At 42.7% G+C, this 23225-nt stretch overlaps 1 protein-coding gene across 2 annotated transcripts in view; it reads right to left on the bottom strand.

Moving 5' to 3' along the window:
- PALD1 (phosphatase domain containing paladin 1) overlaps window positions 1–23225 on the bottom strand; it is a 324772-nt gene that overhangs the window by 119128 nt on the left and 182419 nt on the right. For both annotated transcript variants that reach the window (XM_077259145.1, XM_077259146.1), the window contains 4 exons: window positions 19286–19483; window positions 17609–17749; window positions 8738–8809; window positions 5911–6051 (listed from right to left, as the gene is read on the bottom strand). In XM_077259145.1, the coding sequence (XP_077115260.1) occupies window positions 5911–6051; window positions 8738–8809; window positions 17609–17749; window positions 19286–19483 (552 nt within the window). The remainder of the gene's footprint in view (window positions 1–5910; window positions 6052–8737; window positions 8810–17608; window positions 17750–19285; window positions 19484–23225) is intronic.

The following is a 23225-nucleotide window of genomic DNA, read 5'->3' as shown; positions in this document are numbered from 1 at the left end:
CCAAAGCAGGGGGCTAGGCACTATCAGCCAACACACAGGGCTTTAAATTGACCCAAACATGAGGCCCATGCTCGATGACATAAGGGTGACCTAGGTACTCCAAGAACCTGCACCTATTTTTGGGTATCATTTTTTGGCAATGATGATTTTTGGAAGACGGCAAAGTTTCTAACACCGACACCCTCAAGTGTTGCTGCTGACGAGACTAACCAGCAAGGGGTTTCTAGCGGGATCCTATTCTTCCATGGCTTTAGCAGATTGCCATAATATACTGGAAAGGCCTTCCTTTTTCCTGGTCGGTGTACTTTATAGTTTATCTTTCCCACCACCCTATAGGGCCCTTGCCACTGGTCACCACTCACCAGCACAAGTACCCAATTCCCAGTCTTAAATTGTCTGACTAGAGCCGACCAATTATACCCCCTGGATTATTCCTTTTAGGCCTTGAGGAGGCGCTCTTTTAGCTGTCCCCTCATTTTGTTCCCACTACCACAACAAATCATTAGGCCTGGCTCCTTGCGGGTACCGACTATAGGCCCCCGGTTCCTGGAGAGCCCCTTTTACATTTTCATTGATACCTTTTACTGTTATATCTCTGAGCCAAAAGTAAAGTATGTTGGGGTATTTATTTAATCCCTTGAAGGACAGAGAGGAACCATTCTGCAAAACACAGGCTGATGCTTGCACTGTAGTAGTCCATTAACATGTTATATGCCAGCATTTTGAGCAGAATGAGTCAAATTAGTTTCTTATCCTTTAGCTTGGATTTCGGCTTGCAATTTTTTGCAGTGCCATATTTACTATATGAAAAAGGTACACGATGAATGTCAGTCCGAGCCTAATCCTGTGCCAGACATCATCTCATTTGCATGGAACAGCTGTCAATAACCCAGAGGCAGCCATTCATGAACGCCATGCTGGCAGCGTACACTGGATAGCTTTCTGCTGAATCATTCCAGACCACCTGCTCATTTTTCATGCAGCACAACTCGGGCACAATACTGGACAGATTTTAGGGCCAGTTAGGAGACATGACTCATACCAAATATTTTCAACAGGTGTCTAAGTATTGTATGCATTGGCCCGGATTACCGTGGTGCCAACAAGCAGCAGCTAATGAGCACAGGATCGGGTTACTGGAGAGCAGAGCATTGCTGCCTTCCATCACACTCGCTCTATGACACATTCAGACAGATCACTGATACACGGAGGTCGGGTTTTCTAAGAAACCATTAGTGATGCTGTTGCCTATGTGTGAGATGAATGAAAATATTTAGTGTTACAAATAACTGAACTCCATGAGCAATTTTACATATTTAACTAAAAATCTAAACGACTTGTGAAGTGCAAAAGAAAATGATTAACTCCCCCAAATACAAATCTGGTGTGTTCATTTTAATTTTCTTTAGAAACACAGTTTGTGTGTTTCTTGCAGGAATTACACTGGTTTTATCATGGTGGGACGCAGTGGAGCTGCGCTGAAAGGACAGAAACCTGTTCTTAGGGTCGTAACATCTACATCAGTCTGGTAGTCACCGAAGTTCTCCCAGTGACAACTGCAGATCATACACAAAGATCTGCCATTTTAGGTTCACAACCCCTTTAAGAGGTCATCTGGTCATCAAGATGCAACACACAAAAAATAAACTGTAAGGAAACAAAACTGCTTGTAAATATTCACATTTGACACATTTTTCCGTGATGAGTTTTGCAATATACCATTGGAGGTGATGGCCGCCCCTATATTGGACAGAGCCCTCTTCCCATCAGCCTTAAAGGTAGGTTCACACAATCTTTTTACAGTGGTCAAAAACATCCATTGTGAAAGAAGATGGTTCACAAATCACTCCTTTTTGTCTGGAGTTTTGAAAACCTCAAGCATCTCCTGAGTGGGACTTTCTTTCCTTTTTCCATGGGCTAGTAACATTTATTTAGTGTTTTTGTTTGTTTTTTCGTGAGGCACCTTTTTACAGTAATTTTCCAGATTTTTTTTTTTTATTCCATTAAAAAAAATGAAGACCACCCTAGAAAATTAAGCAAAAATATTGACAAACACTAAAAGATGCCAAGAGGTCTTTTTAGCCTTCCCAATGACTTCTATGGTATAGTGTGGATTGTCATCCTAGAAAATGCCTGATGAATGTAGATGTTACTTCTTTTAAAGGGAATCTGTCAGTAGGATCACCCTCCTAAGCCATCTATATGGCTATGTAGCTGAATAAAATGATGCCTCGATCATGTAATCTGCAATCTAAATGTCTTATTCCAGATAAATCCCCATTTTTTTGTATATGTAAAGATGCATTATTGGGAACGGAAGCATTGCGAGGAGCAGGAAGACTGCCGGGGATGCCGGAAGGTGAGAATATCATGATTTTTTAATTTTAATTTTTTTTTTTTTTTTTTTTTACAATTATATGGTGCCCAGTCCGTGGAGGAGAGTCTTCTCTCCTCCATCCTGGGTACCAACCGCACATGAGACGCTTACTTCCCGCATGGTGGGCATAGCTACATGCGGAAAGTAAGCGGATCAATGCATTCCTATGTGTGCGGAATCCCCCCGATTCCGCACAAAGAATGAGTATGCTGCGTTTTTTTCCAGAATGCGATTCCGGCGCAGAAAAAAACGCAACATGTGCACAAAAATTGCGGATTGCATTCTAATACTAGGATGCTTAATTTTTTCACGGTTTTATCGCGTTTTTATAGCTAAAAAAAACGTGAAAAATCCTGAACGTGTGCACACAGCCTAATAGCTGCTAAGAAAAAAAAAACGGATTGTATACGGACAGCACATGACTGACATGTGAGAAAAAAAATCGTCCCACTCTCCTGGATGAGAATGGGACAGATCTTTTATACACTAGTGTGATCGAGCCCTAACTGACACATCTGCAGGTTACTCACAGCTTCAGCTTACAGCTCACAAGCAGCCATTGTTGCAATATTGCTGCAATACAGCAGAGCTGTGAGAGCTGCAGCAAATGTGTTTGTAAAAAGAAAGTTCAGTTCTACTGTTATGTGTTCATTACAAGTCTCACACAGTTAATACCCCCTTTTATTAAAAATAATCTCTGGAGTCAGATTCTCATCCAGAGCTATATCCAGCCCATATTCATTTACATAAGGTATCATTTTTTTCAGCTTTCTATGACCTGCATGCCCATATAGACGGTTTAGCAGGGTTGACTCTACTGACAGATATTTTGACATCTTTAAAAAGCCTGGAGCATTAAAAGAACCTCAAAAGCCTGAACATATGATCAGCAAAAATCTAAAAAAATATATTGTAAACAGACCCTAAGGCTACCTGCCAACGATCAGGAAAATTCAGCGTTTTGGCCGCAGCTCACCTGCACTGCATCCAAAACGCTGCATTCTACATTACAAGCACAATGGATGAGATTTATAGAAATTCCATGCCCACTGTGCTTCTATCTAACGCTGCGTAACCTCACCTGCTGTGCGGGTTTACGAGCCGCAGCATGTCAATTATCTGCAGCAGAGACGCATGGTTTCCACCATAGCCATTCAATGGATGTGTTAAATCTGCATGGTTTAATAAACACATGCGGATTTAGCTGCGTGATTACAACACTGCTATTTCCGGATTGTGGGCACATAGCCTAAGGCTGTTTCTAATTACAGCTGGAACTGACCTGCCCTTTAAAATTGTAGACTATGGCCCAGGTAGGGCAAGATTAAATTTTATGGCAGATAGACATTTGTGAATGGGCCAATATGTGTGATAAGTACCACAATTCTATAAGCATAGTCTACATAGAAGTAATGCCATTCAAATGTAAAATATTCAAATGTTCACATATATGCAGTGCTTTCAAGAGTTTGGTTATCAAAAAGTTTGGGGTTTTTTCATCATAAAATAGTTTTTGTACTTGATCTTCCCATGTGGATGTGTAATAAATATCACAGTTTCCTGTCAAGAACTGACAAGAAGTAACTTATTACATAACGCCTTTCATTTTTATATAGGCAACCAGACCAAAGCCCTTCACCCCAGATGTCGTCTATTCCTAAGACCTTACCAAGGACTCATCCTGATGACAGCCTGACCTACGTAAGAACACTGAAGGCATTACTCACATTTTGCCCTTTTGATAGAGGCAAGTCCACACCAGTGTGAAAAAGGCAAGTGACGTAAGCGGTAATCTATACATCATTTACATTACATGTATGCTGGGAATGGAGGGAGCGTTACACAGTGATTGCCGCCACTCTCTCCATTATCGGAATAGTCTACCCTGCTGATTGAGTGGGGACAACAGCTGCCCTGCACCATTACAGGAGTCCATCATACTCCTAATGAGAGACATTAACACATTGGTGCTATATTACAGAGTAGCTGAAGAAGCCGTTCCTTATCATATGGCATCAACAGCCTCAGTGTGAATGAAAAAAGTACGTTTCTGCAAATCCAAAAGGTATTAAGGGTGTTGTCTATTTGAGTCTATATATACGTATACATTTACTACAGTAGGACTAGACACATAGGAGGTGACTTCTCACAGCTCAAGGTTGGCTATAATACTTCCAATCTAGAAAATACTTTCATATTCTAGTGACAATATACATAGCTGCTTACTAGACAAGTTAAAGTGAATCTGTCAGCAGGTTTTTGCTATGTAATCTGACGATAACATGAGCTAGGAGTTAAAATACAGAATTCAATGATGTGTCACATGTCTGACTGTGTGCTGTTTACTTACACTGAGGATTTTATCACCTGGTGATTATCATTGTCTGGACTACAGCAGTGTGAACATGCTAGTCCGACTCCACCCCCTTCTGTGATAAGCAGCTCACTGTCTCTATATAATGTACATAGAGAACCTGGTGTGGACGAGGTCAGCTTTCTCAGCTCTGTGACATTGCACTGTGTCACAACCACTGCACTCAGTGAACTAAGTGATACATATTTGGATTCAAGGTATCTTTGCTACACTAAGCTGCTCTCAGACAAGGTAGCAAAAACTTGCAGACAGATTCCTTTAAATTTAAAAAAAAAAAAAAGCTTTTCTATGGCATATAATGTATAATGTGAAGTGGCTGGCTAAAAACAGGAAATTAGACTAACATAGCAAAAAAAAAAAAAAAAAAACAGACTACTTTGGAATCGATCTTATGAACTGCTGGAGTGATCTGCACAGACTAAAGAGCCACTGAAACAAAGTGAAATTCTGTGTGGTCTCCTACAAAATTGGTCAGTACACTACAGGCAATGTACAGTACTCAGTGAATGGGCTCCAGATTGCTTTTCAACAAATTTATGTCAAAGAAGCGGAGGTGGATCAGATATTTCCCCAGAAGCTTTGCAGAACATCTGGATCCCTGTGCAGCCAAGAAGAGCAATCCCAATAATAATGGCAGTGACACAACCATATGTGGGCGAAGCATTATAGGGAGTCTGTCTGCCCAAACAGTATTAAATGAGCACATGCACTGTAGTCCCTATAACAATAACGCTCTATAGTGGTATGCAGAAACTGAAGTTTAATCTGACATATCCCATTAGGGCGTTCGGTGCACCCCTGGGGTGTCCAAGAGGCTCAATGCACTGTTCCATCGGCTGGTGTTACATGCCTTCACTGGATAGTGACAGGCAGGCCTACCTGAAGATCATCTGCAGACAGTAATCACCCCAAACCTGTGCTGTCAATCACTAAATGAGGTAGTTGGAACATAGCGCTCAGACTCTTGGTCACACCCAGGGCGCAGTAAGCACTCTAATTAGCATAGTTGATTAAAATTGCATTTCTACAAAACAGAGCAATTCGAACATTAAAGATGTGATTTTTATAGTGATTTTATCCAATGCAAAGCAATGTGCTTAGTTTATATGGTCACTTTGGGCAGAGAGACTCCTTTTAAGAAGGAAACACGAACACTCACCTGCCTATAAGTGCAAATGATGATCTCTCGCAAGTGATAATGCATAGGGGTCATGGTTTCACTAACAGTGTCAAGCGCCATATCGACTTCTTTCTTCATTTTATGTCCATCTGGCAGAAGCTGAACTATCTTCATCACTACCTGAAATGGGAGAAACACAAATAAACGAATCACTACCACAAGACAATTACTTTATAATGGTCAAAGCAAATGTCCATCTGGCTCAGACTTTTACTGCTCTGTGTGCAAGATCAAGTAGTAGCCGAGCATTTTAATCTTGAAATTGCTCAATTCCTAACAGCATTTTAAGCCATTGTAGGGGTGTCGTGATTGGGACCCCAATGATTTGCAGGAATTTTAGGGCCCTGTAGAGTAAAATTTTAAAAAATACACAAAATCTTACACTGCAAATCAGGCTCAAATATGTAATCAGGCTCTATGTAACCTAGAGTCAAATGTAAAAAAACAAATTAATCCCAACCTATACAGCAAGTGAAAACTGCACGTTGTTGCCCTCTAGTGGTGACAAATGTGTAATGCTTACCAGACACCGCAACATTCTCCATAATGCCATGAGATTAGTTTAGTTAACATTAAAAAAAAGTCATTAATTCTACAATGTTGAATGCCATGTTGAGCGCTTTCCTGTTTCCATTGACAGATAATCTTGAAGTATGGTGCATGAGATTGAGCACACATTTCTCAGGTTGTGTGGTTCAGATTCCGGCCTAAAACTGCAGCTATATCCAGAAAATGGCTACTGTCAAGTTACAAAATAAAAACCACTATCCTAACAGTATCAAGGGTCATCGAAATAAAATGTAAAGGTAAACAGGTAATTAATAGCTAATCATTGGTCCATCAGCCTAAATTGTACTGGACATGATGGAAACTTTTCCATAGCTAAATCTGCAGCAAGGAACTCTTAGACAGGCTAATAATGTTCTACCCTTGCAAAAATTTCTGACAATTTAATAATAAAATAATAATAAAAAAAGAATATAAGCAAATATAAAAGTGTATTCAGAAATCAGAAAATATGAAAAAACTGATGGGACAAAGAAAATGAAATGGATGATGGATACATCTACCTCCAATATTAGAACAAATGGAACATTATACAAGGCTGGGTCCAACGTTACCAGATCTTCTCACAATATATTTATGCAAAAACACATAAATGTCTTAGAACCAAGCAGCCAGGAGGCTGTTAACAGCTACTCAGACGTTTAATAGGGAAAGCCTAGAGGAAGTTGGTGTACACCATTTCCCTTACATAAGCTAGAAAGCGCTCGCACATCTTGTGTGTATAACTGCCACTTCCTGTAATGAGTCGGTGGGAGTTCCCGTTGCGGCAGGCCACACATCTCCACGTGGGAGGATTCGACAGCAACAAATTGTACCTGGCAGCAGATCAAGCTAAATAACATGAGATTGTACGTGGTGGATTAGACCTTGCTGCAGACTGACATCGAAGCCTCAACCACACATTCTCCACCTAGTGGGTGGCATGAAGAGGTTTGGCAGGAATAACATTAACCCATATAAATAGAAGCCAAAAACTTATTTGACAATTCTGAACGAGTTTGTGACTCCATTTGTCACTTGGAGTGATAGCATACATATATTAGTTGATATAATAGCATCAGAATTGATATCTAGTGATTTCTCCAAATTCAACAGAAAATGCCACACTTTAGGACTATGAAAGTCTCAGAATTACTCACCTCCTTCATGACAAGCGTCTTAGTATTTAGAGCACAGTTTGGTTTTTTTATGACAGGCTGCAAATGTGATGCATAACCAAATACCAGCTACTGGCAGAGTTCCTTGTGGGCAAAGGCCCCAAGTTCACAAATATTTTTTTTGATTGCTAATCTGCGGCCTTTATTTAGAGCCCACCAAAATTACTATTATATTTAAGTCAGACGACTATGATGGACACTCCAGAATCTTTCAGGACTTCTTCTAAGACCAAATATTGGTGGACTTTGAGTTATGTTTGAGATCATTGTCCTGTTGGATGCTCAAGATTCAGCTTCCTCACAGAATACATGAGATTTTCTCCTAGGAGTTCCTGATACTTGATTGAATTCATCTTGCCCTCCACAATCAGCAGGTTTTCAGTGTAGGAGGAAGCAAAGTAGCCAAAGAGAATTATAACGCCACCACCATGCTTCACGGTAGGCAGTGTAATTATTTCAGCATACGCTTCATTCTTCCTTTTCCGACATGCCCGATCAATAGGCCTAAAAAGTTTCTAGTTATGTTTCATTGTCCCACAACATCTGTGCCTTATTTATATGTTTTTTGTTTGTTTGTATCTTAATGCATATTGACCTTGACTTTTCTTGTGCTTTTAGATAAGTAGCAATGTCAGTCTTGGAGTTCCGGCATGGAGATCCTCACTATTTAGTATGCAAACTGAAACCTCAATTCTTGCTGCTCCCATCTTAATCGCTAAGAACATTCAATACCTTAGTAGCTTTTTGGACTGTTTTCCTTGTTTGTTCAAAGCAAGGATTTCTGCTCGTCTTTTTGTAATACTCTCTTGATTTAGCTATATTTCTAACATGCAATCAAACATCATAGCAAACAAATCCTTAGCCAGTCCAGGTATTTCATGTCTATTTGATTTTGTACTCAAATTGGAAAATGTGCTTGATATAGCTGTTGTGCTGAGGTATCTAAATTGTTCTTGGTTGATTGGTTTATTGCAAACAGCAGAAACTTTGTACATTTTGCTAATCACAAACGAAAAACCAATGTTACAATGATAGCTTCTGTACTAGTAATTTTCTTTTATCACATAAAAGAGGAGTCTTACCTCAAATTCTCCTTTGGTATATTTGGCATCTGGAACACTAACAATTTCATCCTCACTAACTTCAGGAATGCCCTGCAACACAAATTTAGAGACGCTGAATGTAGCACGCACTTTTTTTCCTGGATCACCATTACATAACATTAATGTAAGTCTGCTGTGTTTAGCCACCATATGTAATAAATTATATTAAATAACATTGTGAACATGGAGGAAATTATGACCATCAACTGGATCTCTAGATAGATGATGTTCTCCAACTGACTATTTTGCCCTCAGTTCAGTAACAATAATGCCCTTTGCTGAAAGCCTCAATATAACCTCAGACAGACGTTTTACACTTTGCTCCTGTATTAATTAGAATTTTGTAAGAAAAAGCAGGTGGAGTAAAACTTTTATAAGAATATTTTTGGGTTCTGAATATTTGGTAAGGTTAACTCAAAACTTCAAGGGATGCATACTGCGAGGGAATACGTCCCACATATGGTGGATATGCTCTGTGGTCTGATCGCTACGGCAGATTATCATATAATTCATAGAACTTCTTTTATTCTACATGATTCTCATTGAACCCATATGCCTTACTGCAAGGATATGTTCTCATCGGTGCTATGAACTCCGTTTTGACATATAATGGGCACCAAAAGTGCCAAACAGGCCCCAATGACTACAAAGGGTATCTGGTTTCTGTCAAGGTGTCCATCATTTTTGGGGAATTGAATACATTTTTTTTTGGCATGTTTGACAGAATTTATGACAGAGGAGCCCCTGACACAGATGTGAAATAAGTTATGTATCTGTTGACGGTTCACAGCGCTCTCCCTCTAGTTACTTCAAACCCAGATTAATACGATCATTCCAGATTAAAAAGAACATTATTTTTTGTTTGTATGCCACTAGGATGGACAACGGGCACCCTTTCAAAGCAGTCAGCACTTTTAGTATCGATTTAATTCTTATGACTTGTTAAACAGCCTCAATTCTTTCATATTTAATATGATCAATACATTCTACCTTATTTTCCCTTTTGTTTACATGTGTAACATCATGATGACCTCCTCCACCCCCATTGCACCTAATGCATGGTTTTATATTGCTATGTTTTGCCTGTTATTTTACTTCTCTTGCATTTTTTAATAAACCCTGTAAGGAACCAATTGTGCATTTTATTTGTCACATGTTTTCTTTGCTTTCATGATAAAAACTTTTGGAAACTAAAAAAGTAAGTAGAGAACTTCTTCAAACTAGCTAAAACAAGTCTCACCAACACCAGCAGTCTCTCTGGTTTTCAACTTGTGTTTTTTTGCATATTTTCCTAACTGAGTGAAAATGGGAACAATTATTGTGGTACACACAGCAGCATCATTTTCTATACAAAGTCACTCTCTTAGACTTGCCAGTCTTTTTTGTGTGGCAATGCAGAAATAGGGATTTTTGTGTTACTCACCGTAAAATCCTTTTCTCCGAGACGCTCATTGGGGGACACAGGACAGTGGGTGTATGCTTCTGCCGCCAGGAGGCTGACACTAAGTAGACATAAAAATAGTTTAGCTCCTCCTCCGTCGTATACACCCTGACACTGGCTACCAGAGAATCCAGTTTGGTGCAAAAGCAGTAGAAGAACAAAAAACGAGGAATAGTATAAACAGCAAATAGAGAAAACTTATGTCTAGAAAAGACCTACTGCCTGATAAACTTCAAATACAACCAAAAGCAGCCATCAGGCTACCAGGGAGGGAGCTGTGTCCCCCAATGAGCGTCTCGGAGGAAAGGATTTTACGGTGAGTAACACAAAAATCCCTATTTCTCCTTCGCCTCATTGGGGGACACAGGACAGTGGGATGTCCTAAAGCAGACCCTGGGTGGGGAATTAACTCACCGGTTATAATTATCCAAGCAGCTGTCGTCATAAGTGCGTTACTGCAGCCTGAAGAATCCTCCTACCCAGACTTGCATCTGCAGAGATCTGGGAATGGACATTGTAATGCTTGGCAAAGGTATGCAGACTGGACCAAGTTGCAGCCCTGCAAACCTGTTCTGCTGAGGCCTGGTGCCGAATCACCCAGGAAGCCCCCACTGCTCTAGTGGAATGAGCTTTGATTCCAGCCGGAACCCCTATGCCCTTGGAGCGGTAGGCCTCCTGAATAGCGGAAGGTATCCACCTGGCCAAGGTAGATTTCGAGGCCGTGAATCCCTTCTTGTGACCCTCTGGGAGGACAAACAGATCATCCGTCTGTCGAAAAGGAGCTGTTCGAGAAATGTATCTCCTCAGCGCTCTCACTAGGTCCAACGTATGGAGAGCTTTTTCCACACGGTGCGTCCGTGCCGGACAAAAAGAGGGAAGAACTATATCCTCGTTAATGTGGAACGAGGAAACAACTTTCAGCAAAAAGGAGGGAGCTGGTCTGAGCACCACCTTATGCTGATGGAACCTTAAAAAAGGGGCTCAACAGGAAAGGGCTGCCAGCTCCGATACCTGCCTTATGGAAGTTATGGCCACTAGGAATACAACCTTCCAGGAAAGAAAAGTTAAGGAAACATCCCGAAGTGGTTCGAAAGGAGCTTCCTGTAAAACCCTTAAGACCAAATTAAGGTCCCAAGCTTCCAAAGGAGTTTTATAAAGAGGGACCTTATGAGCGACTCCCTGAAAAAAGGTCTTTACCTGGAGGTTAGTAGCAATCCTACGCTGAAAAAGGACCGATAAGGCTGAAATCTGCCTCCTAAGAGTACTTGGAGCCAGCCCTGAATTCAGGCCTGCCTGGAGAAAGGCAAGAATATTTGGAATGGAAAAACGCAGAGGAGGCAACCCGCGCTCTCTGCACCATGAAAGAAAAACCTTCCAAGTCATGAATCATGGTATCAGCCACCTCTTGGGAGAACCCGGCTGGAGTTAACACCCAAGATTCAACGGCCAGGCCATCAAATGCAGGACCCCTGAGTTCTGGTGGTAAATCGGCCCATGAGATAGAAGATCTGGTTGGTTGGGGGCCGCCACGGAGCTCCGGAGAGAAGCTGTATCAGGTCCGTGTACCACGACCGCCGCGGCCAATCCGGGGCGACCAGAATAGCTGGCACTCCTCCTGACTTGATCTTCTTGATTACTTTCGGGAGCAGTGCCAGAGGGGGAAACAGATATGGGAGATGAAACTGGCTCCAGGTCAGAACTAGTGCATCCACGGCGATTGCCTGTGGATCTCGATACCGGGCGACAAATCTGGGTACCTTGGCATTCTTCCCAGATGCCATTAGATCCACGTCCGGAGTGCCCCATTGATGGCATATTTGCTGAAATACCTCAGGATGGAGAGACCATTCCCTGGAAGCCAGGCCCTGCCGACTGAGGAAGTCCGCCGCCCAGTTCTCCTCACCCGGAATGTGGACTGCCGAAAACACGGAGTGATTTCTTTCGGCCCAGCACAGAATTTGCTTTACTTCCTGCATGGCTGCCTTGCTGCGGGTGCCCCCCTGATGATTTATGTATGCCACGGCTGTGGCATTGTCCGATTGAATCCGGACAGGGTGACCCACCAGAAGATGATGGAAATACTGTAAAGCCAATCGAACTGCCCGAATCTCCCAAGAGATTGATAGGAAGAGCTGACTCCGGGGAGGACCAGTGCCCCTGGGCAATGTGGTGAAAGAACACTGCTCCCCAACCTAGGAGACTGGCATCCGTTGTAACCACAAGCCAATTGGTTGGAGGAAAGGGTTTCCCTCTTAGAAGGGAAGGGCTGTTTATCCACCATGAAAGAGCCTGCCTGACCTGGAGAGGCAACCGGAACCTGAGGTTGAGGGAGGATGGATTCCTGTCCCATGCTGCTAAAAGTGCATGCTGGAGAGGCCGAAGATGAAGCTGTGCAAATGGTACTGCTTCTATTGTTGCCACCATCATTCCTAAGACCCTCATGCCAGACTGGATTGTATGGAAGCACGGTCGCCGAAGGATCCTCACCTCTCGCCGAAGGACTAGGACCTTGTCCTGAGGCAGGATCGAGAGGGCTTGAGAAGTGTCGAAAATTATCCCCAGAAATGAAATTTTCCGGGATGGTACCAGGGATAACTTTTTTAAATTCACTAGCCAACCTAGACGAGAGAGTGTGTCTAGAGCAATGCTGACATTATCCTCGCAGGCCTGAAAGGTCGGCCCTTTAATGAGGTGGTCATCTAAATATGGCAACACTACTATGCCTCGGGAGTGCAGAATGGAAACCACAGTAGACATGACCTTTGTGAACACCCTGGGGGTGGAGGCCAGCCCGAAGGGTAAAGTCGTTAACTGGAAGTGTAAGTTGTTTATGGCAAATCGGAGAAACCTTTGATGGGCAGGAAAAATGGGAATATGCAGATAGGCATCCTGAATGTCTACCGAGGCCAAGAACTCCCCCTTTTCCATTGACGCAATGACTGACCGGAGAGATTCCATTCAAAAGTGACGAATTTTGACAAACCTGGTTAAGCGTTTGAGATCTAGAATGGGCCTCACTGATCCGTCCTTTTTGGGTACTATAAATAGGTTGGAATAGAACCCCTGAAATCTCTCTTCCCTTGGGACAGGAGTGATGACCCCGCGGAGATGAAGGGAATCTATAGATTTGAACAGGGCTTGGCGCCGGGACTCGGACCCGGGAAGACGGGATGGGAGGAACCTTTGTGGGGGTTGGCAAACCAGCTCTATTTTGTACCCTGAGGACACGAGCTCTCCCACCCATTTGTCGTGAATTGACTGGAGCCAGACCTGGTGAAACAAAAGTAGGCGCCCGCCTACTCTGTCGGTGGCAATCCAAGGATGCCTCCAGTCACTTGGCTGAAAACCTTTGAGCCCTGGACCCCCTGGATCTAGTCGGCTGGGAACAAATTCTTCCCCCCGGGTTTGCTCTATAGGAGATCCAATTGTCCCTGTCCAGATTGGGTCGAACCTGTGCAGCGGAACCTGACGCTGGGGTCCATCTGGTATTGCTAAAGGGCTTGAAACGGGCATGAAATTGACACCGAAATGGCCGTCTAAACCTCTGCTGTGGGAGAAAATTGCTTTTCCCCCTGTGGTATCAGAAATAAGCGGATCCAGCTTCTCTCCGAATAAGCAACCCCCCTGATACGGGAGGGTTGTGAGAGATTTCTTAGAGGTTGAGTCTGCACGCCAAGTTCTTAACCAGAGAGCCCTTCTAATGGCAATTGCATTTGCTGCTGCAGAAGCGGCACAGTCTGCTGCATCTAAGGATGCATTAATCAGATAGCTTCCAGCAAGAGTTATCTGACTTGACATTTCTGTCAACTCCGCAGGCAAGTCTCTCTCTTGAAGAGCCTTTGTCAGAGATTCTGACCAAGACATCATGGCTTTAGCAACCCAAGTTGCCGCAAAAGAGGGAAAAAGGGCTGAACCTGAAGACTCAAAAACGGAACGAGCCAAACTTTCTATAAGACGATCCATGGGATCCTTAATAGAAGAGCCATTGGGGAGGGATAATAGAGTATTAGAGGCTAAGTGGGACACCGGCGGATCTACCGAAGGAGATTCCGCCCATTTACTACGTAACTCAGGAGAAAAAGGGTATCTTGCTTTCAAGGCTTTTTGCCCTGAAAAGCGTTTATCTGGGTGTTCCCGGTTTCGCTGAACCAGGTCCTCAAACTCGGGGTGAGAGGAAAACACCCTATGAGATAGTCTGGCCCGCTTAAAAGAAACCTTGTGGTCCGAGGGTAAAACGGGTTCGTCTTCTATTCCCAGGGTCTGACAGCCTCAATCAGGCTATCTACTGACTCCTGAAATCCAGGAGTCTCTAAATTGAGGGACCCCTCCGAATCATAGTCTGACCCGAGTTCCCCGCTTTCCACTGGGGAAGGAGAGCGAGAGACGGAACTCCAGGATGCTGATGCACCTGATGGCCCGGGAGACACAGAGATTTTGCTTCCCCCGCGTCTGCCTAGTGTGAGCGCGGCCCCTGCAGGCCGTAAGACCCTGAGAATCCGAAGCTCTCTCTAAGACAGAGGAACTACTGTCCCTGACCCCAGCCGGAGTCTGAAGGGACTCGATTGCTTTGGTTAGGGATGCCATGGATTGTGATAGTGACATGACCCATTCCAGTGGAACCACCCCAGTCTCTCCCTGAGGGGCAGGAGTAACTGCTGGAGAGATTGCTGGGGAGGTCTGGTCCTATGGGCGTGGTGACAGCGCTGTTTCTCCCCCAGAATCCTGCTCATCATTACGTTGGTGGCGTAGTGGTGTGCGCATGTCCAAAGCGAAGATCCACTGCCCAGGAGATTCAAAACAGCGCGGTCTTCGCTATTCGCCGTTTACCGGTGGGCGCGGCCATCTTTCCTGTGGCCGCGCGTGCGCAGATGGAGCGCTCTGCTGCCCGGGGCTTCAGGAAAATGGCCGCGGGATTCCGCGCGTGCGCAGATGGAGATCGCGGCGGCCATTTTCCTGAAGCCCCGGGCAGCAGAGCGCTCCATCTGCACACGCGCGGCCAAAGGAAAGATGGCCGCGCCCACCGGTAAACGGCGAATAGCGAAGACCGCGCTGTTTTGAATCTCCTGGGCAGTGGATCTTCACTTTGGACATGCGCACACCACTACGCCACGAACGTAATGATGAGCAGAATTCTGGGGGAGAAACAGCGCTGTCACCACACCCATATGACCAGACCAGCGTGAGTGACAGCAGAAAACGGCGACTTTACAAAGGTATTTCGGCAGCTTAGGTAGGTTATAAAGGCACACAAAGACACTAATGTAACGCCCAGCTCTGCCCCTATTTAACGGTATTTTTAGCTCATCTTCAAAAAACGGGGTGACAGGTGCCCTTTAATGCTCTACCCCCAGGGCCTTAGACTGGGAAAAAAGTAATGCTTCTGCTGTCAGGCTGGAGGGAGAAGCACATACCCCAGTCCTGTGTCCCCCGCATACAGTGCAGAACCGACACTCAAAGACGAGCAAATGCGCCACCTTTATCCTTAACTGCCATCAGGGGGTGGAACCGCCTGGATTGCAGTGTCGATGCGGCCTGGACCAGGCCAAAGCCAGGACCTCGATTTTTCCTCCAGCGAGGAGAGGAGGTGGTGGCTGGAGGAAGACGCGTCGGTGCGGGGCCTCACAGCGTGGTCTGCCCAGGACGGAAGTCGAACCAGCTTGACCCGAAAGTGCACCTGGAGAGCTAGGCCGGAGCCTGGTGCCTCTGGAGAGGCCGTGGCGCCGGCCGTACCGGACCCTGCAGCGCTGACCAGCACCGGCGAAGGGAAGCGCCGGCGAACAGAAGCACCGACCGGAGCTCTGGGGGGACTGCGGAGCCGCTACAAACCCGGCGCCAGACCGGCCCAAGAACGCTCAAACCTCACTGCAGCGCTGACCAGCACCGGCAAAGGCCTAAAAGGTAATCTGCTAAGGTTCTTTGCTGCCTCAGGAGCCCCCCCTTTTTAGCTTTCCCCCCTCTTACAAACTGAACCCTCTGGGAGAAGAGGATCAGTGTGGATGTTTTTTGTTTTTTTTTAATATCTAGCAGGGGGAGAGGAAAAAACCATGACAGTGCAGGAACCCAAACTCCATTTTCCGCTCTGGAATAAGGAGAGGGACCGTCTACCACCCCTCTATCACCACAGCCAAAACATAGGTGTAGAAAAAACAGGGGGGTCACACTGACATCTAAGGGCACCTGTACAGCCTATGGTCTTAAATACCTTAGGGTGGTCAGGGCCATGTCCGGCGCAAGCCCACGTCGCGGGAAAGGATACGTGGAGAAAACTCGCACATGCCTGCCCGTTGCTGGTTTGGGGAGATCGGACCCTCAAAAGGGTCTGTCGCCACCTCTCAATCCTCATGAAGTGAAATAAGGGTCCGAAGGATCTGAGACCCAGAGGTGTGCCTCCTTCAGACACTAAGCAAAAAACTGCATTCTCTGGTAGCCAGTGTCAGGGTGTATACGACGGAGGAGGAGCTAAACTTTTTTTATGTCTACTTAGTGTCAGCCTCCTGGCGGCAGAAGCATACACCCACTGTCCTGTATCCTCCAATGAGGCGAAGGAGAAATAGTGTCTCTAATGAAGCACCTTGGTGGTTTCACATAGTGCCAACATGAATTCCCCCCCCCCAGTGCATTCCCCCACACAATATTCCCTATGATGTATTCTTACATACAGTAAAATGTCCCCTCAGTGATCCCAATACACAGTTTGATGTGTACCTACAAGGTGAATTTCCCTCACCCAACAGTGCTCTCCCCCCACACACAGCGTGATGCCCCCTTACACACAGTATGGTCTTTCAAGGTGCCCCACCCACACATAATATAATGCCACCATGGTGTACTCCCAGAGCTAGATTTTCCCACAGTATAACGCCTCAGGCGTACTCCCTAGACATGATGTATTTTCCCCACACACTATGGTGCCTCCCATACATACAGTGTGTTGCCCCAAGGTGCTCCCCACACAGTATGATGCCCCGTGCCCCCTAAGCCCCTCACACACACACACACACACAATATCATCCCCCAGTATCAGACTGTTTAGTGGGTGTAAACTAAAATGTTCAAACCCGAACATGCCATCACCCTCATGTGATAACTTTCACAATCCAATAACGTTCCGCTAGACCTGGCACAGTTGGGAGGTATAGGATTTATTTAACTGCATAGTATTTGGTATAAGTCAGACTGGCTCAATATCTCCCCATACATAGCACAATGATACAATTGACCAGATCAATGAATAAAGTAATAACTATTAAAGCATGCCTACCAATCCTTAAAAAAATAAAACATAGCGAAGTAATGGATGATAAAGAAAGTTGCCTATCAGACCTTGCAAGAGCCTCTCATCAATGAACATCAAACCTGCTTTATGCTACATATTTACTGCATCCTTTATTAAAGGATTTGATACGTACATTGAAGTGCCACAGTGTGAGTAATGCGATGACCATTGCAGTCGTTGTCCTCCCTTTGCCGCCATGACAGTTCAACACAAAAGCTGAATTAGAGTCCTTAGCAAGTATGTTCTTCATAGCCTGAAGAATCGTGTCAAAATCCTGCCGACAAAACAATACGTAAACTTAAAGTATTGAATATTGTTCAGCATGCAGAGGACTTTACTATAGCACAATGCACAAGGCCTCTAAATATATAAAAGGCAGGAGTGTTAGGAGAGGTCCTGGTCACCGTGCATTGGCTGTTTTAGGTTAGTCTGTGTCTTTCTCTAGAGAAGGAAAAGAGGCTGTAGGGAGCAATTAGGGTATGTTCACACTTGGATGCTTTGCTGCATTTTTTGTGCAGCATATTTGATTGGTAAAATGTGCAGTGTTTACAGTAAAAGCATAATCAGTGACATTTCTGAAACCTCATGCACATCTTGGATTTTTTTCTGTGGATATTTTGAGCCCTGCTATGTTTTCGCAGAGATGGAACATGTCAATTTGTTCAGCATTTTTGGAGCACTTTTTAAAATGAATGAGGAAAAATCACATGCAAAAACTTGACAAAAATGCGCGCATTGTACACAGCGTCTTTCCTGCCACCACCTACACCTACATTAAATTATCAAATGTACAGTATCTAATTCTCGGTTAAAGGTTAACTCATAGACCAAATCCAATCCAATGAACCGTTTTATTTTATACCTATATCAGATATTCTGGTCTGACTAAGTCCACGTTCACAAAATCAGTATTTGGTCAGTATTTTACTTCAGTATTTGTAAGCCAAAACCAGTAGAGGAACAATGAGAGGAAAAGTATAATAGAAACATGTCATCACCACTTCTGTATTTATCACCCACTCCTGGTTTTGGCTTATATAAATACTTAGGCAAAATACTGACCAAATACTGAACACGTGAACGTGGCCTAACAGATACTCAAAAGGACAGGACATTCATTTAACTGGAAGCAGTTGTTTCACCATGAAAACTTCTACTGTTAGTTTGGAGCCAGAGAACAGCTGATCCCCATGGATCAGAGATCGGAAACTCTTGATATTGGAGAAGTTTTCTTTCAACATACAGTGCTCCTTATGAAAGGCTCCTAGAGAATCTTACATGTCAGATCTACCCTAAGGGTAGATTCACAAAAGCATATAAAAAAAGGATTCAGAATTTCATTCAGAAAACTCAATTTTTTTCTCACTTGTCATCCATTTGCAATCTGGTTTTTACAGCAGCGGCTATTAATTACAGGAACATTTGCAGTTTCCCATGTTCGAGAATTGCAATGTATCTAAAAATCAGATGTTATACTGTGACTGTATGGATCAGATTTTTTTTCTCATGTTCACTGACTTCAATCTCATCCGATTCAAGGGAAAAAAAAACTAGGACATGTTGCAATTTACATTTGCAGATTTGGTCTTTCACGGACAGCGGTCGGACTGAAAATACTGTGTGAACGAGTTGTGTTGGGACATGTGGATAGGGGGCATCATCAATGTTCAAAAAAATAAGGGCACAAACATTTAGTTATGAATTAGCGGTAAAACTTAAAACTTTCTTGAAAGCTCTGGAATTAGGACCACGAGTCTTATCTTATTTCTGTACCCTGCCAATTGCTGTATAATAAATCTTTCCTGGTTACCTGTTCCCTGGGAGCACAGAAATCAGGAATTGGGATTCTTTTGTACACCAGTCCAGGATATTTGCTTCTTTGCTGGCTAAAGATTTCCTGCATGGTCTGGCATGTTTTGAACATCTTCATTTGCTTCTCCTGTTCAAGGCAAACCTCCAGCCACTTTTGGGAAGTCAAGATATGACTGACTATTGTGGCTTCTAATTTCTAATAAGAGAATTAAAAGCTTGTGAGTAAATTTAGAGAGTAGATTGTGATTTTATTATCATACGATACTGATATATGGTTCTGTAATAAATACCGTATGATTGCGTACATGATACTATAAACAAAAAACACAAATGCTGTAAAAAAAGTGCTTAGACTAATTTACCATACATAAATGCAAATCCTTGGGTTCTCTAGTTGGGGGCACACCTCATTGACATTGGGACAGAGAAAATGTCCAATATCATATTGTGTTGTACTACTGCACTAATGCTAAAGCACAGTGAAAATGGGGAATGGTAGTCTGTGAATAATAATCCACAGATACTAGAAAGATTTTCACACATTGCAATTGCAAACCAGGAAGAAAGTTTAATAAATTTAAGTCTTAATTTTGCTAGTAAATAAGAAACCTGAAACCTATGCTTGTGTGTCACAGGTAGGGAAGCCATACTTTTTTTTTTTTTTAAATACAAATAAAAAAATCTCCAGAATCCAGAAATTTCAAGTCAACTGCTTAAGGTAATAAAGTGTGCGTGTTGTTAAAAATTCTCATTTTCTTTTTGCACTTTATGTAATAGTCCAATTAATAGACCCGTACAAGCTACCCAAATACTATTGTTGGTTACCACCAGTTTTTCCCTATCTAGATTGGCTTAGGTCACTCAGATATTACTAAGGTTTTGCTGACAATAAGCTGCTCAATATGGGTTCAATACTGTCCTATCAGACCTCAAAGTGTTATTCACATTTTTACAGCAATTTGAGGCTTTACAGTATAGTGATTAGAGTCAAAGGTATTGATCGCAACACAAGTTTTGGGGAAAAATTTGTAGATGCTGGTGAATTCGCTTTTCAAATGATGCGATCATATCTAATGACAGATACTCTTTAAAGGGAGTCTGTATCTGATGGTGGCTAGAGAGTTCAGTGCACCTTCTCTCCTACTTGTTTTCTTACTACGGTATCTCTACCCTCCATTGCCTAAGCCAGAACTGTCAATCAAGAATAAGGGTGGGAGCGAAGATAGACTTGTAACAAGTAGGTGATGAAATGTACTTAACGGTTTGGCCACAGCAAGGGAGCATTGAGTGACTTGGCCTCATTTGAATAGTTGTTTTGTGCTTCAGTGTAGACTGTGCATATTCTAATTGATCAGCTTTGCTATACACAATAAACAGCCGAGACCTCCAGCAAAAATCAGAGAAAGTGGTGACCAGCTTAAAACAATTCAGTGCTTCAGAGAAAATGAAAACCGTGAATATTCAGCTCTACTCCAGAAATGTCGGAACTGCAGTTCCCAGTGAGTAATGTAACATTGATGTGTCATATGACCGATGCAGCCTAAACGGTCACTAGTAGGTTGCAGCTCATCAGTATTCCATTGGAATATGAATATATACATATACACACACATTATATATATAAAATTATGTATGTATGTATGTATATATATATATATATATATATATATATATATACACACACATACATATACACACACACACAGTATATATATGTTTGTGATGTCAAAATACCAAAAATTGCAGCCAATTAGAATTAATTGATGGTTTTGTCCTGTGATGGTTACAGTCAATGTCTCGTCAGCCACCGGGAACAGCAGCAACAACATGGCTGGAACGGCAGTGCTACAGTAGAGTATACTTTACATTTTATTTAGGTGGAAATGTTCTTGAAAAGTCTTAGATCTATTCAAATTTGCTATATACTTATAGGCATTATCAGAAATAGATTTGCTTTCACTTCAGTTTTCTGAATTCTCTGCAAAGCTTTAACAAAGTAGTTAAAATGGTAAAGTATTGCTCACAAACAACTACATGCATGTGCCTATGGAATACTCCAGCAGTGTCACTAGCATTCTAAATACAGATCACTACTTATAATCTATAGAATAAACTGCATGCTCAAAAAATAGTTAACGGAAAAGCACAAACGCTCTAAACAGGGTGTATAGAAAACGTTACATCATCTGTGAAGATGCAGGATTTTATATGGTATTAACTACCTTATTAGCTATTGCCTCCAAATCTGCTAGTCACATTTACACCTCAATCACTCTTCCCTTATTCTATTAATTTTCTAGACATTACATCATGGATTTATACTATTTTTAAGCGTTTTTAAAGGGAACCTGTCTTCCCATTTGTTGCCCTGGATTGACACTCCTACACATGCATTTAGGCAAAGACTTGCCAATCCAAGGCAGTGGGTGGGGAGAGGTTGCAGGACCCATCCATCTGACTCTATAGCGCGGTATCGGTCCCCGTCGGCAAGTAAAAGTATGTTTTTCTCTAAAATGCCGCAGTATTTCACTGTCAATCATACCTGGCTGAGATTATACAGCCAGTGCCTTATACGTGCTGTACCAGGTTCACTTTAACCCCTTAATGACCACCAATACGTCTTTTTACTGACCTGAGATATAAGAGAATAGCATCCCCATACAGGTGACAATCCAGCAGCTGTCGGCTGTACACTATAGGTGACAACTTGCTGTATCAGCCACAATCAGTGTTGGCACCGACTATGGTCGTTTAACCCCTCAGATGTTGCTGTCAATAGTGACTACATCATATAAATGTTTAACAGAGTGTGGGGGCTTCCTCTTTATCCCCATTGGCACCCTGAGATCATGATTGTGTGGTCCTGATCTTTGCCATGGCAATTCACGACTAAATAGCGACCTTAGAGTCTGGCTATAGCGGGCTTGTTCAAAAGGTAGCGACATTTAGATGGTAAAAATACACTTTTTCATTCCTGTTATGCCACTTTACATTAATTCCTGAAAATCTCCTGAAGGGTTAAACTATCCAACAGCAGTTTTCAACATTTCAAGGGGTGCGGTTTTTAAAATGGTCTCACTTTTGAAGGTTTTCCAATATATAGGACCCCAATGTAAATTCAAACCTGAATAATTCCCTCAAAAATATATATTTGGTAAATTTCCTTGAAAAAATGAAAACTTACTGCTACATTTTTAAACCTCCTAAAAGGCTTACAAAAGCAAACCATCTTACAAATGGTGCTGATGTAAAGCCAACATGTGGGAAATCTTATTTGTTAATGTTCTTCTGTGGTATGACTGTCTGGATTAAGATAGTGGAAAACTGGGAAATAACTAGTTTGTCCTGATGAAGAGGTCCTGCGTTGACCTCAAAACGCGTTGACTTTTAAACCTAAAAAAAAGTTTTCACGGATGTCATTTGTATGTCAGAATCTGCAGCGCATCAAGTAACACTTCACCTGGATATGCTTATCTGGATTAAAGGGATAATCATTCAAAGTTTGAAAATTGCAATTTTTTTTTACATTTTTGTCAAATTTCTGATATTTTTTATAAATACACACAAAACATATCGATCTATATTAACCATTCTAATAAATTATAGTGTACCATGAAAAAACAGTCTCAAAATCACTGGGATTTGTTTAAGCATTCCAGAGTCATATAAAGTGACATTGGTCAGATTTCAAAAATTTGGCCCGGTCACTATGGGACCCAAGGGACAGCAGTGCAGTTCAGTGTAAGGGCATCAATTCAGTAAAACCATGAATATTTTATAATTAATTTTTTTTATAAACATGGGAGAAAATAGGTGAAGGATAAATAGAATTAACATGGCACTCAACTCATTCTACTTATAACTACGGTTTGGGAACCTACTTGAGCACCAAGTACAGTAGTGCCACAGTTTACAATTGCTAATTTCCATGGGTGAAG

This window comes from Ranitomeya variabilis, chromosome 4 (assembly GCF_051348905.1).
Source record: "Ranitomeya variabilis isolate aRanVar5 chromosome 4, aRanVar5.hap1, whole genome shotgun sequence".
Classification (NCBI taxonomy): Eukaryota; Metazoa; Chordata; class Amphibia; order Anura; family Dendrobatidae; genus Ranitomeya; species Ranitomeya variabilis.
This window is presented reverse-complemented; position numbering and strand designations above follow the sequence as displayed.